This window comes from Microchirus variegatus, assembly GCF_963457635.1.
Source record: "Microchirus variegatus genome assembly, chromosome: 18".
NCBI classification, from domain to species: domain Eukaryota; kingdom Metazoa; phylum Chordata; class Actinopteri; order Pleuronectiformes; family Soleidae; genus Microchirus; species Microchirus variegatus.
The window spans coordinates 6,906,939-6,921,971 of record NC_139819.1 but is presented as its reverse complement, the minus strand read 5'-3'; the positions used below and the strand labels follow the sequence as shown (position 1 = coordinate 6,921,971).

At 42.4% G+C, this 15,033-nt stretch overlaps 1 protein-coding gene across 1 annotated transcript in view; it reads left to right on the top strand.

The window, feature by feature from the left end:
* The window catches only part of LOC310939702 (ankyrin-1-like), a gene marked incomplete at its 5' end in the record, with an annotated part of 85,024 nt that overhangs the window by 49,899 nt on the left and 20,092 nt on the right, over window positions 1-15,033 (top strand). The window contains 28 exons of the mRNA XM_083904517.1: window positions 26-127; window positions 2,188-2,286; window positions 2,372-2,470; window positions 2,788-2,886; window positions 3,074-3,259; window positions 3,337-3,435; window positions 3,756-3,854; window positions 3,962-4,060; window positions 4,428-4,625; window positions 4,720-4,818; window positions 4,906-5,004; window positions 5,084-5,182; window positions 5,537-5,734; window positions 5,925-6,023; window positions 6,121-6,219; window positions 6,300-6,497; window positions 6,595-6,693; window positions 6,974-7,072; window positions 7,403-7,501; window positions 7,607-7,699; window positions 7,803-7,875; window positions 8,032-8,052; window positions 11,091-11,211; window positions 11,435-11,513; window positions 12,213-12,328; window positions 12,427-12,651; window positions 13,297-13,451; window positions 13,536-13,747. Coding sequence (XP_083760643.1) covers window positions 26-127; window positions 2,188-2,286; window positions 2,372-2,470; window positions 2,788-2,886; window positions 3,074-3,259; window positions 3,337-3,435; window positions 3,756-3,854; window positions 3,962-4,060; window positions 4,428-4,625; window positions 4,720-4,818; window positions 4,906-5,004; window positions 5,084-5,182; window positions 5,537-5,734; window positions 5,925-6,023; window positions 6,121-6,219; window positions 6,300-6,497; window positions 6,595-6,693; window positions 6,974-7,072; window positions 7,403-7,501; window positions 7,607-7,699; window positions 7,803-7,875; window positions 8,032-8,052; window positions 11,091-11,211; window positions 11,435-11,513; window positions 12,213-12,328; window positions 12,427-12,651; window positions 13,297-13,451; window positions 13,536-13,747 — 3,363 coding nt within the window. The remainder of the gene's footprint in view (window positions 1-25; window positions 128-2,187; window positions 2,287-2,371; window positions 2,471-2,787; window positions 2,887-3,073; window positions 3,260-3,336; window positions 3,436-3,755; window positions 3,855-3,961; window positions 4,061-4,427; window positions 4,626-4,719; window positions 4,819-4,905; window positions 5,005-5,083; window positions 5,183-5,536; window positions 5,735-5,924; window positions 6,024-6,120; window positions 6,220-6,299; window positions 6,498-6,594; window positions 6,694-6,973; window positions 7,073-7,402; window positions 7,502-7,606; window positions 7,700-7,802; window positions 7,876-8,031; window positions 8,053-11,090; window positions 11,212-11,434; window positions 11,514-12,212; window positions 12,329-12,426; window positions 12,652-13,296; window positions 13,452-13,535; window positions 13,748-15,033) is intronic.

Sequence of the window (15,033 nt, the reverse complement as noted above, 5' to 3'; positions counted from 1 at the left end):
TTCCCTTTCTCCGGTTCATTTGCAGGCAGATGCTGGCAACAGTTTTCTCAGAGCGGCCCGATCCGGCAACTTGGACAAGGCCCTGGATCACATCAAAAATGGCATAGATATAAACACAGCCAATCAGGTGAGAGAGCTGCACAATCCCCCCCAGGGACTGAATTGGTTGAAGTTTGAAGTGCAAAGTAAGAAAAACATGGTCTACGGTGATACTGCATAATGTTTTTTTCCCATTATTAAATCTTCGGGATTTATTTGTGTGTCTTTCTGCGTCATAACTGAGTAATTGATAGCTCAGGGAGTGGCTGTGCTCACTAAATGGAAAACAATTTAAGTAGCGGCGAAATGTAAACAGAAAGATTTCCTTATGTTTATATAGACTATATCTGCTCACCTGTTGTCCATGTATACAACAACATGCTGTGTCATTATTTCTGTATTTTCTGTGCTTTGAGTTTGCATGATGTGTCCGAGGTGGCCACTCACTCCCTCACTCACGCTCTCACACGTGCATGCTCGCTCAGACTGTTGTTAATCAGTGGCTGAAGGTGACGACGAGCAGAGTTTACAGGGGGACTCTGGGGAAGGTGTTAAATGGGGCAGGATCTTCTCCTCCGCCCTGTCCTCCTCCATCTTTGCCTCCTTTACTCTGACGGTAGCTCCCAGAGTGTCTCGGATACTGCAGCGCTGGTGGGTTAAGGACTGCTGCCCTCAGGCTACTGAAATATGGCCAAAAACTGTATGTGTGTGTGTGTGTGTGAGAGAGAGAGATTTCTCTGGCTCATTAATCTAACTTAGTCATGGTTTTCTCTCCATTCACTTGTGCTGTCCCCAACATTTTTGTAAATAATCCTGGTTATTCAGCTGACAGGATTTCTTTCAGGACGCCTATTCATGGGTTTTATAACGGACCCCCTATAATAATACTAATAATAGTGTCACAGTTTATGTTAAGTAACAGTGTGCAGTGGCCTTTACTGGACAAATCCCTCCCCTAGTGATGAATACACATAAAAACACATGTGATTTAAAGCATTAAGTTTGCAACATAGCTTCTTTGACTTGGACATTACATTTTTTGATTGTAAATTTTTTTAAATTTATCTTGTAGCTTTTTTTTATTCGGAAAACAAAACCTTTCTCGTGAAATTTGCTGCAATCCATCCTCAGTGTGTTGTTCGCAGTTAACCTACACTGCCAGCAGGTGGCAGCAAAATCAGGAGTTTTTAAATTCTACTCAAATAGGCTGAAATTTTTTCCAGTTTGAATTAGTCTAAAGAAATCACTTAGTTTCTTAGGAGACTTAAAAGAAAACAACAATATTTATGAGAACTACATAAATTTCTCAGAGCTTTACACTCATTATTCATAGTTTACTTTATTAATACAGAATATTTTGTTTTATTTATGTTGCAAAGTTACAGACTGTCACTTTAGCACCAGCACTGAGAGCGTTTGTCCCGATGCTTGTGTGTGTGAGTGAAACAGCTGCCCGTGGTTCACTCATCAGCACGCTGCCTTTATTTTTGTGACTCCTCTTCTCCTCTTAACCCTCTCTCAGTCTCCACTTCCCTCTCTCTCTTCTTCTGGTTTACTTAATCATCTTCCTTTTCTCTATTTCTTTCTTTTTGCTTTCCCCTCCCTTCCCGTCCCTCCTTCTCTCCTCTGTCTGCAGTAGAGTGATGGTGTGCTGTGGTCTCCCCACTCAGAGGAATAATATCAGTGGTGTGGGAAAGGTCCAACCTCACATGTCCTGTGCGGCTGAAGGAAGGCTGTGTGAGGTCAGACCTATTCCACACGGCTCGTATTCTTCCCAGCCACGAGACCAGCGGCCTGCCATCCCCCTCCCGTCCTCCTCCTCCTCCTCTTCCTCTTCTTCCTCCTCCTCCTCTCGCCGTCATTAATCGAATGAAAATGTTCACATCCTGATTTTCATCCACAGTAGAAATTGATTTCCGCTAATGACCACTTTGATTCAGAGAGCACTGCATGCACGGTGTCTAGTGTAAGTATTTGCCTGCTGTAATTTCTTGTGATCACTTCAGTCGTTGTGATTTCTGGCATGGCCTACACACTGTTATTATTATGTTTGTGTGTATACATGTGGGATACATGGGGGAATATCTGTGTCCGTAGTGGGGGGTTTATGACCCGTCAGTATGAGGTCTGCTCTGCTCTCTCACTCAGAATGGGCTCAACGGGCTACATCTGGCCTCTAAAGAAGGCCACGTTAAAATGGTGCTGGAGCTACTCCACAATGGGATCGTACTGGAGACCACTACGAAGGTAACAACAGCAGAAAAAAACGACTGAATACAAGGGATGAGCCACTATGATATTGCCTTATCTTTATCTTTCTGTGTTGAAACAGAAGGGGAACACTGCCCTGCATATCGCAGCTCTGGCGGGGCAGGAGCAGGTGGTCGCAGAGCTGGTTAACTACGGGGCCAACGTCAACGCTCAGTCGCAGGTGAGTGCAAGCCCTGCTATCACAGCAGTGAACACAGGACACCTGTGATGTGATGTGATGTGTGGCCACTATGTGAACTTTTTACTGTGAAACCATTGTAGTGACTATTGCAGTTCCATCTGTTAACATTGGTCTTTGTACCTATATCTCTGTGTGTTGGTGTTTCCTCCTTTTCTACATTGTTGTGTGTGTGTCTCTGTGACTGTCTTCCTACCTTTCTGTTGCTGTGCTTGTGTCTCTGCCGCTCCTCCTCCTCCTGCCGCTGCTGCCGTTGCCGCCGTGTGCTTGTGTACGTGTTTTGCGTCTTCCTGAGACAGAAGGGTTTCACTCCGCTCTACATGGCTGCGCAAGAAAACCATCTAGAGGTTGTGAAGTTTCTTCTGGAGAACGGAGCCAATCAGAGCATTCCAACCGAGGTATCCACGAACTGAGAGAAGTTTAATCTAAGCTTAAACTTTTTTAAAACTCCCTCAATCCCATCCTCGCTGATCCAGACTCGCTGTGTTCCCATTCTTCTCGTGATCCCTCTTCTCCTGACATCTCTGCACTTTGCTCTCCCTGAGTAAACCCTGAGTGTTCTAATTCACTCCCTGTTTGCTTCAGGATGGATTTACTCCTCTCGCCGTGGCCCTTCAGCAGGGACATGAAAACGTTGTAGCCCTGCTCATCAACTATGGCACTAAAGGTAAAGTCCGGCTCCCCGCGCTACACATCGCAGCACGCAACGACGACACGCGCACGGCCGCCGTGCTCCTGCAGAACGACCCCAACCCTGATGTACTCAGCAAGGTGTGTGGGTGTAGTAAGTCTTTGTGTTTCTAAAGTGCTAGTGTAATGAAAACACTCACACTCGTGTGTCCTTGCAGACTGGATTCACTCCCCTCCACATTGCTGCACACTATGAGAATCTTAACGTTGCTCAGCTGCTGCTCAACAGAGGAGCCAATGTCAACTTCACCCCAAAGGTAAGGAAAACAGTTTATATAATGCAAAATCAACTTTTTTAATCATTTTAATACTTATATTTGGGACTGTGTAGGCCCTATGAGTAGGCAAAGTGTGAAAAAAGTTTTTGTAGTACAGTAGATAAAACATGTGGTGTTCATTGTTACATCACATTGTGCAAATTCCTGGAATTGTTGTCTCTTGGAGCTCCACTTTGTCCCGAATAAAAACACAAACTTCCAGCCTTAGAGGATTTACGTGTCCAGTGGTTACATTTTATATATGATGGCAATGTCTACTTTAAATCGCTTGCTTGAAGTGCACCTGTGTCTCTCCAAAGAACGGTATCACTCCTCTGCACATCGCAGCCAGGCGGGGGAACGTGATCATGGTCCGACTGCTGCTGGACAGAGGGGCACAGATCGATGCCAAGACCAAGGTGCGCTGAACATCGCTCTTTGTGTTTCCAAAAAAAAAAAAAAAAGTGTAAGTGAATTTGATGCAGCTGTAACTTAATTATCGACAATCGTCTCTCTCTCCCTCCAGGATGAGCTGACTCCTCTGCACTGTGCAGCCAGAAACGGTCATGTCAGAATAATAGAGATCCTGCTGGACCACGGGGCCCCAATCCAGGCAAAGACCAAGGTAAAATAATCTTGTTGCTCAGCAAAATCGGCCGAGGTCCAAGGTGGAACAGTTTAGATCACTCACTCTGTGGAATAACATCTGTCAGGAGCTTTTTTTGGCAAGATCATTGTCCTCTTTTGAAACCTGACACTTTTTTACTATGGCTGTCAAACCATTCATTTTTCTCATAGAGATTAATCGATAGTTAATTTTAATGAATCATATTATTCTCACACTATCTCAGCAGTTTTTAGATCCATATTAACAAAGAAGAGTAGCAAAGAACGCAAAGAAAGTTACTTTATGAACTTTACTTTTAGATTTATTTGATTATTTCAATTCAAAATAAGTTATTTTCTATATTTCCTGTTTTTGTGTTGTGCAGAACGGCCTATCTCCAATTCACATGGCAGCTCAGGGCGACCACATGGACTGCGTCAAACAGCTCCTGCAGTACAACGCTGAGATCGATGACATCACGATGGACCACCTCACTCCCTTGCATGTGGCGGCACACTGCGGACACCACCGTATGGCCAAAGTTCTTCTGGACAAAGGCGGCAAACCCAACTCTCGAGCTCTGGTCAGTGACAATTAACTCACGTTGTCAAAGCAGCCAAAACAAAAGTTTGTTGTTAGCTTCGTGCTGATGATAATCGATCCTTTTGTTTTCACAGAACGGCTTCACTCCCTTGCATATCGCTTGTAAAAAGAACCACATGCGCGTCATGGACCTCCTGCTCAAACACGCTGCGTCGTTAGAGGCTGTAACTGAGGTGAATGAGGGAGCAACACCATGATGTATTAAAAGCTTTTTTGTGAATCATTTGTAATCATACTAAAGTTACCCTCTCTTTGAACAGTCGGGCTTGACCCCTTTGCATGTGGCATCATTTATGGGTCATCTGAACATCGTGAAGATCCTCCTGCAGAAAGGAGCTTCCCCCAGTGCGTCTAATGTGGTGAGTTGTGTGATAAATAAATACATGTTGTTGCTCTGTTAAAGTGTCGGCTCTGACTGTGTGGTCTGTGTGTGAGCAGAAAGTGGAGACTCCTCTCCATATGGCTTCTCGTGCAGGACACTATGAGGTGGCAGAGTTTCTACTGGAGAATGCAGCACCGGTCGACGCCAAGGCCAAGGTAGAGTTTTCATAAGGCAGAATCTGCCGAGTCATGCTCGTGCAGATAGTCATTTTAGACCATTTATGAACTATGACGACACATTTTGTGCTGAGTAATTTCAAAGACATCAATCTCCAACTGTGTAACAAAAAGAAGAAATAAACAGCCCAAACATGACTCAGCTATAAATTCTTTGCTCTTTTTAAATTTACATTTTTACAGTCTGGGCATTGTGAAGCATGCCATATATAGGATTTTACATTTTTATCCGTCTGATATCTATACAGTGCATTTTGATGTCCCTGTGAAGAAAGTGAGAAATTAAAACACACACACACACGTTTCCTAAGTGCTGTCTCCTTTCCTGACCAGGACGACCAAACCCCTTTGCATTGCGCCTCTCGAATGGGCCACAAGGATCTTGTGAAACTGCTGCTGGATCACAAAGCCAACCCCAACTCCACCACCACGGCCGGACACACACCCTTACACATCGCTGCCCGGGAAGGTCACGTACAAACTGTCCGCATCCTCCTGGACACGCAGGCTCAGCAGGCCAAGATGACGAAGGTAAGTTGTCCCAAACTCTAGGGACTCGCGTTTTCAAGAGGACAAAATGACACAATTTGTGTTATATTATATTATAATATATTATCATATTATTTTGAAGAAGCAACACAGCCATTTTTCATTTTAATTTACTGACTTTGGATTTTAGTCGCCCAAATCTTGTGTCCCAATGCTGATTCTGTCTCTGCAGAAAGGCTTCACTCCGCTGCATGTGGCTTCCAAATATGGGAAGGTAGATGTAGCAGAGCTGCTGCTGGAGAGAGGAGCTAATCCTAACGCTGCAGGCAAGGTAAACAAAAACAGAGAAGAAGTCTCAGGGTTATGGCGGAAAATATTTAAGAAGTCATAATATATAGATCACACATTTTGTAATTGTGGTTTTACAGAATGGTCTGACACCGCTGCACGTCGCCGTACACCACAACAACCTCGATGTTGTTAACCTGCTCGTCAGCAAAGGAGGATCGCCACACAGTGCAGCCAGGGTAAATGAAAGAAACTAAAATGAATGCACACACAATGTCGGAGCATTTGAACATGAACATGACTTATATCTGTGCTTCAGAACGGCTACACCGCCCTGCACATAGCCTCCAAGCAGAACCAGGTGGAGGTGGCTAACAGCCTGCTGCAGTACGGAGCTTCAGCCAACGCTGAGTCACTGCAGGGAGTCACACCTCTCCACCTGGCCTCGCAGGAAGGAAGGCCAGACATGGTGTCACTGCTCATCTCCAAACAGGCCAACGTCAACCTCGGCAACAAGGCAACGAACGGCATACATTTAAATTGTTCACATGCACACACGTGTGCGTGCTTTCTGTGAAATTTGCTGTGACATGTTATCCATGTGTTTCCTACAGAGTGGATTAACCCCACTGCACCTGGTGGCACAGGAAGGACACGTTGGCATCGCCGACATCTTGGTGAAACAGGGAGCCTCGGTCTATGCTGCCACACGGGTAAAACCTCCTCTGCCTAAATAGTCCAAGACAAAGCAGTTTTAAAGCTCTGTATCATAAAAAGCCTGATTTATGTGGCAGAAACTAGTGGAATTATGCACTGGAATTTATTATAATGTCAAGGTGATTTTATTATATGCTGTAAAAGGCTTTTTAATCGTTGCTGTCTTTTCAAAATAAAATGTACTGCGTGAATGCGAAACATACACAATATAAGACATTGAACCTTCAAATTATTGTAACGTTTTGACTTTTCACTATTTGTTCTCTTTTCTATCAGATGGGTTACACCCCTCTCCATGTTTCCTGTCACTATGGCAACGTCAAGATGGTGAAGTTCCTCCTGCAGCAACAAGCCAACGTCAACAGCAAAACAAGGGTGAGTGCCCCCTCTGGTGTAAGGTAGAACTAAACTAAAAAAAAAAAAACGTGCTTATTACAGTTAAAGGTACAGGTCAAGACTGTAGCAGTTATATGATGTTAATCGGCCCTTTTTTATGCATCTTAGATGCAGTATTTACTGTGAATTAACTGTATGCAAGGCAGAGGAACTCATTGAAAACATGATTTTGGTGTTTAGTGAAGGACAATTTCCCCCTTATTTTAATGAGTACTAGTTACACAGCATTCCCAGATGTACTATAATGACAAATTTCTACTGAAAAAGCTTCCATCTTAAGTTTGTATGGTCTGTGTTTGACTCTTCCAGCTTGGATACACTCCTCTTCACCAGGCGGCACAGCAGGGACACACTGATATTGTGACTCTGCTGCTGAAGCACGGAGCTCAGCCTAACGAGACCACGACAGTGAGCACAACAACACACCGTCTCTTTCAGTTCTTTAAGTTCAATAAAATTGTTTGGTTTTCAGTGACCTGATCAATCCCTCTCCTCCCTCTCTGTTTTTGTCAGAATGGTACTTCAGCCTTATCCATTGCTAAGAGGTTGGGCTACATCTCTGTCATCGATGTCCTGAAGCTCGTCACTGAGGAGACAGTTTCCATGGTGAGAAGTTTACCAATGTCGTCAAAATACTGTTTAAAAAGTCGAGTTTGAGCCCTTTTCTCTTGACGCTGTATCCACGAGTCATTATTTCTGTGTCCTGCAGACGAGCACAGAGAAACACCGCATGAGTTTCCCCGAAACGGTGGACGAGATTCTCGACGTGTCCGAAGACGAAGGTAGACCAATGATATTTATTTTTTTAATCGCACAAAACAGAGTTAGAGTTAGAAACAGCGTGAAATGGACAAAAGTCAGCGCTTACTAGACTGATTTTATGATGTTTGAACTGGTCCGATAAATATTCTTTTTGCATTTTGCCCCCCTTTTTTTAGGAATTGCACAGCTAACATTAGGTATGAATGTCTCTTTCTGTCTTTGTGTGGCATTCATAGGTGGTTGTAATAAAGTTCTATGGCTCCATTTCAAGCTCACCCATTCTCTCCATCCTTATCTTGCTGCCTCTCTCACTCGCGCCCCCCCTCCCTCCCCGTGTAGTGGTAACTCACTGTGATGGTGGCTCTGGTTTTTCCCCATCGGCATGCGCCCATGGCACCTTTTAATAACACCTTCATCCTCTCAAGTTCCTGCAGTTATATTTATCCTTTTAGTCAGACATCATTAAGATCAAAATCTAATTATTTAATTATTATTTTTGGTTGTTTTAAAGAAAAAACGCTCACGAAATTGAGTTGCTTTAATGTCTCTGACGTCATTGTGTTGATGTTGTGTCCAACGTTGTGTCAACATTTGAATTTATTGTGCATCTTGTGTTCTTGCTGCGTGACGTCCGTTTGTTTGCAGTGAGTTTGTGGCGTCACGCGTCCGAGAATCGTGAATTTAGTCACACCTGCAATAATTATGTGACTTTTGCTTGAATTCAAAGCTCTTTAGTGACTTTTAACTGATTATTTCCCATTATATTACCAACATATTTCAGTGAAAACAGGTGTTGTATTCATGCACAACCCTTAAATCACTAAGTGTATTCTACTTTCCCAGCATTTAACATCAGTCAGACACTGTTATCAGGATTTAGTGTATAAACATGCAGACACTAAATGTTGCTCTGTGTGTGTTTAAACTACAGAGGAGCAAGTGTTTCTGCTGCCCCCAAGTGGCCAAATATCAATTGCTGCAGTTTTAACTGTTTAATGCTTGTTTTTCACAACACTGACAAAGTCAGAGGGCATAAGTGTGATGATGTTTTCAGGATGTTTAACTGACAGATCTGTCAACATGGTACTTAATACAGTCACTAGTTAAAATACACATGCCAGATCTGGATTATAAAAATGATACTGACAGGTTATAATATGTGTTGAAAACATGAAAACACTTCCTACCAAAAAAAATACAGTGTCCAGAACATGAGTTGACTCATATAAAGCAGTGGAGGTGCACTTAGAGTCAAGAGTAATGACACCTACTTATATCACTTTGGCTCTGCAGCGCAGTCAAACACCTACTCTCACATTATGTTGCCCTCAAACACTCACAATAGAGGAGGGGACACACTTTTGTTGCTGGTTATTTTGCCCATTTCAGCGAGTTTTTCAGGGTAAGTAACCAAAACCTGCCTCTGCTCACTTTACTGTCAGGAAGAGCTCGTACTTGTGTGTCTGTCTGTTTGTGTGTGTTGTTGTCGTCTGTGTGTGTTTGTGTCCGTGCGCATCACTCACTCTCCGAACCAGACGAAAAAACCTCTCGAGCCTCAGAGTTCACAAATCGGTTTATTTGCCCGACAACACATCTCTGAGAATGAGATTATACGCTGATGCATGGGATCTCTCCAGAGATAGTGCTCCGTGCAACAAGCGGTGATGTTGTGATGCTGCAGCTGCAGCAAGCCGAGCTTTTAATGGTTCTTTAAAAACTCCAGTTGACATTTATCTGGAGCCCTGTCTCCTTTGAGTGGAGTAATGTTTTAGATGTGCTGAATCAAAAGTGCAGGAATCAGCAGCCGCGAGAGTTCACCTATAATATAAGGTGATGTATTCAAAATGTAATCCCAGTAGAAAACACTGACAGAGTGGAGTTGTCAGATTCTCCATACAGAGGTGTTCTTTTACCCAGTGTAAAATTGTGTTGACGTATAAACACATATTCAGAATTGTCCTAGAGTCTCAGTGAGGAGAGCAGACTGTAAACATCAAACATCCACAGACAAAGTGTGTGAAAGAAAGTGTCACATGAAATTTGCGAGACAAGTGTCCACACACTGGCATGTCTTTGTGCATCTTCACCGACCTTAGCCTTTTTCTCCTCTGTGTTGAGACCTTATTGAGAGTGGTACTGAGGTTTTTTAGGTCTTTTAGATTGCATCATGTGTTGAAATGCTACGAGTTGCATTATTGGGTGAGCTGTGGTGGGAGGCACAACAGACCAAAGCATAAACTGCAAAGAGTTTGCGGCCCTCAAATGTAATTTTATTTTGTGAATAATAAACAGGCTGTACCATTGTTATCAGTGAAGCCATTTTACCCTTAATCTCTAACATCATGGTCATTTTCAGAGCCGGCCCAAGGCATAAGTGAACTAATGTAGAGCCTCGTGACCACCAGGGGGCCCCCTAGAGCATTTAATGATGTTATTTTTATTGGATTATTTTAGAACAGTGAGTCTTTTGCACATGCAACACAGTTTTCAGACAAATGTTCTTAACATATTTTGTTCTTGAACCGTTTTGTTATATTGTTACAGTTCCCTCTTTTTTATATTGTTTTTGTTTATTTTATTTAATACTGTTTTTAGTGCATTTACACTCATTTGCGAATTAATGAGGTTCTGTTTAAATTATTTATTTGACTTCCATTGTTGTGTAATTCTTTTATTCATGTTTGCTTTAATGATAAGATAATATAATTATTTATTGTGGTTTTATTTTCTTCATTGTTCTTCAATTGTTGCAATCATGGTTACAAACAAAGCTTTTATTTTGTTACTTTTCAGTAGGCGGACACCATATTCACCTCTTAGTATTGTGTAATTTTTAAAACTAAGTGGAAATCATTCTCCTGATTTTGCTACCGTTGAAGATTAAAGCCAATATAATGGTAAGAAAGGGCGTTGATAAAGGGCCCTCAATATCAAATTGTACTTCAGACCCTGTATAGGCTTGGGCCGGCCCTGGTCAGTGTCTGCATTAATGTTCCTGTCCCTTTCAATATAAGTAAACTGAGTGTTTCAGGTGTATTCAGTGGCTGCATTTGACTCACGAATGTTTCATTTCACCGGTCTAACACTTAAATCACTGAATCCTGGGTTATCATGTCGTGTTAACCACATCTTAACAGTCTCGTTCTTTTCTTTCTCTCTTTCTCTCTGTGCTGTTTCACCCTCCCCACACCTGACCACCGTCTGTTCGCTCTCTTTGGCATGTTGTTCTCTGAAGGAGAGGAGCTCTTGGGGACCGAAGGGGCCAGGTATATGAAGATGGATGACATGAAAGACCATGATGACGATTTCCTCTCCCCCAAGAAATCACTGGAGTACGAGAGAGGGCTGGGCACAGCGTAAGGGGGGCTGGGCACAGCGTAAGGGGGGCAGGGTGGGGAAGTAGTGGACAGAGCCAACCTGGTTAGCCACAAGCTCATAGGTGGATGAATAGAGGGGGGGGTGCACCATAGACAATCACTGAGCACCAGGGATGAGCACTGGGGAGGAGGTGACTAGTGGAGAATGTTCATCCTGATTTGTGTTGGTTTTTGTCTTCTTCCTTTTCTGTTCAAACATTAGAAATTACTCGCCAGCCATTCCCAGGATCCCCCGCGTCTCTCCAGAGACCGTCATCCTCAAAGAACATGAAATAGAACAGGTATTGTACAGAGCAGCGTGGATCACGCACAAGAAAACACCACATATTATAATAAAATAATAGAATGAATGAATAAATGGTTTACATCTTCCTCAATTTTTATATGCCAACATTTTAGATTCCAACCCCAGATTAATGGAATTACAATCATAAATGTGAATTTTCCAAAGATAACTTGTCCTCTTTTAGTTTTCCTCAGTGAAATAAAGACATTTTTTATCTAAATTCAATTTCAAAGATGCATCGTGCACTGGAAAAAGTAGAACATAGTCACTCTATTAGGTACAGACCACCCATTTTGCCCTTATTCTGCTGTAGCCCGTCTGTTATAAGGTCAAATGTGTTCATAAACGTTAGTTTTCTGCATATCATGGTTGTGATGAGTAGTTACTACCTTTAAAACTCGTTTGGCTGTTTTCTCTGGCATCAACAAGGTGTTTTTGTCAAACTGCTGCATACTGCATTTTTTCTCCATTTTGGACACTTCCTTAGTGATAGATGGTTGTGTGTTAGTAAAGTAGCAGATTAGATACCTGCAGAGTGTACCTAATAAAGTGGCCAGATGGTGTTTCTATTTTTCATCATAGCTCTATCCATGAAACAGTTTATAGTCTAACTTGTTTATTTTACACTTTGATAAAATAGCATCATGCTAAGCTGTGTTCTTCTGAGAATAAACCATTTCCCCCTCCGCTGCAGCAACACACTCCTCTTCCACTGCCCAAAGAATACGACGACGACTCACTGATCCCCAGCAGCCCAGCGACTGAGACATCAGACAATGTCAGCCCTGTCGCCAGTCCCATACACACAGGGTCAGCTTAACGCACCTCACTTCTCTTAATCTACATTTACATCGTCTGATAAAGCAGCTGATTCACAGCATGTGACACCTGTCTGCCTCTGACGTCAGGTTCCTGGTCAGTTTCATGGTGGATGCTCGAGGCGGCTCTATGCGAGGCAGCAGGCATAACGGTCTGCGCGTCATCATACCACCGCGCACCTGTGCGGCCCCCACCCGCATCACCTGCCGCCTTGTGAAGCCGCAGAAGCTGACCAGCCCCCCTCCTCTGGTGGAGGGAGAGGGGCTGGCCAGCAGGATCATCTCCCTGGGTCCAGCTGGGATGCAGTTCCTGGGGTGAGGATTGGAATCCTCTGCTATAGTGTTATTAAAGGTCCAGTGTGTGACATTTAGTCAGGTTTACTGACAGATATTGAATATACTGCTTGTAAGTGTGTTTGTATTGTGTATTTGTGTGTGTCAGTGTGTGCAAAGAAAATGGCACCTGTACTGATATGTTACACACTGGACCTTTTACTTTTCATACAGGAGAATAACTACAAGATAAATGTTGATTAATGATTAAAGGTGCATTATGTAATAAATCTAAAGCAACTGGCCATAAAATCCTCCTAATATGTCACAGAGACTCAGGAATAATGTTCATATAACAAACTGAACTCACCAACAACAACAGTACAGACAAAATATTTGCATTAAAAAAAATATTTTGCAGACTGCAAATCATGTTTATGTTTTGTAATCATGTTTTGGCATGTGGCGCCACCTACCGCCATCTACCAATCATTGCAGTCAGTAGTCTCAGCTGCAGAGCAACCACATGTTGACAGTTACGTGAGAAAACAAAACCTATAAGACCTCGTTATTTTGAATTTGAATGTAGTAAGTGTTTTTGGCCACATTCTTACATATGGCACCTTTAATAGACTGCTTATAAATGCTAAACATAGCTCCATCCATGTTGTTGTTGTTGTTGTTCAGACCAGTGATCGTGGAAATCCCTCACTTTGCTGCTCTGGGTCGAGGCGACCGGGAGCTTGTGGTGCTGAGGAGTGAGAACGGCTCCGTCTGGAAAGAGCATCGGAATCGCTACGGCGACGAGGTGCTAGAAACAATCCTCAACGGGATGGATGAAGGTAAAGTGTCAGCCACAGTGTGGTATATCTTTTTTCTTTAAATAAATGAAGACAAAGAAGCTGAGCCGTCCGTCCTCTCCACAGAATTAGAAAGTCAAGAGGAGCTCGTGAAGAAGAGAATCCGCCGCATCATCTCGACCGACTTCCCCCTCTACTTTGCCGTCGTGTCGCGCGTCCAGCAGGAGAGCGACCTGATCGGTCCGGAGGGAGGTTCTCTGACGAGTAAACTGGTGCCGCTGGTCCAGGCTTCGTTTCCGGAGACGGCAGTCACCAAACGAGTCCGCCTGGGGCTGCAGGTGAGATGGGACGATGAGGAGAATGAAGGAGAAGAAAGACAGAATCGTTAATGCCTGAAAAACAGAAGCATGTTGGATGTATATTAATTGATCTCGGAATGATACGATCATATAAGCATGTGTTTCCCCCTCTCATGGTGTTTCTGCTTATTTTGCTTTTCATATTTCCCACAGTGCATGCACTCGGCACCTTTACATAAACATGGACCGCTTATTTAGTTTCTATCCAATGATGTCTGTCTCACTCGTGTATTTATGTCACCTGTAAAATGTATGCAGTATATTTAACAAATGAAGTCAAACATCACTTGGTGGGAATCCTTTTGCATGCTGTGGCCAGGAAATACTGTGTTACTACTAGTTTTTACTTGTTGTGCAGTAGTTTTGGTATCATGAATGTATACAAATACTAATAAGAGGCCTTATCCACTTAAAGCACTTCACATCTTTTACAATTCTAATAATATCATGTTTTTAATCCCTTATATTGAACCTCTACACTCGTCGTGTCTCAGGTTCAAGTCGTCAAACACCAAAGACAAGAGAAATTCTTTACCTCACTTAGTCAATGATATAAAAACTATAAACAACATACTCAGCAACATCTACACATGATGATTTAGCCCAAACTGCAAAATGTCCCACTCCCATTTCTTTATTAAAGGTGCAGTGTGGAAGATTTAGTAGAAATTATTCTCATGCAGGACTGCAACCAACCATTATTTTCATAATTCATCTTTCGAGAACTTGTTTGGAACATCAAGTGTCAGACAATGCTGATAAATGTTTCCTAAACCTTGACATAAAGATATCTGAAAAATTGGGGACAACAACACACTGAGAAGGGAAGGATGAAGTGAGGGATATTCAGATGCAACTTCACCAATAAATGTTACCTAATTTCACACTTATTTTACACACTGTACCATTTACAATGAAAATAACTCATTTGTGAGTCATAAAATCAAAATTTAACATTCAGCACACTGATTTTAAACTGTAGATTGAGCACAATAAATGACAAATAATGTATTTTATAGCCATTTTGGCACACAGAGATGATTTTAACTTTTATTAGTTAAATTTTTTTTATAATACTTCAGATGTTTATGGAGCTTTAAAAACAGTGAATTCTAAGTATAATAGTTCTTCCAAACTAACACTATATATACATATATATACAGTATCTATATAATCATGTATAGAACGGCCTTATGAAAAACCACAAAGCCTTTTTCTTTGATATCCTTTTTTTTTTTTTTGCATGAACAATTGTAATTGTTAAA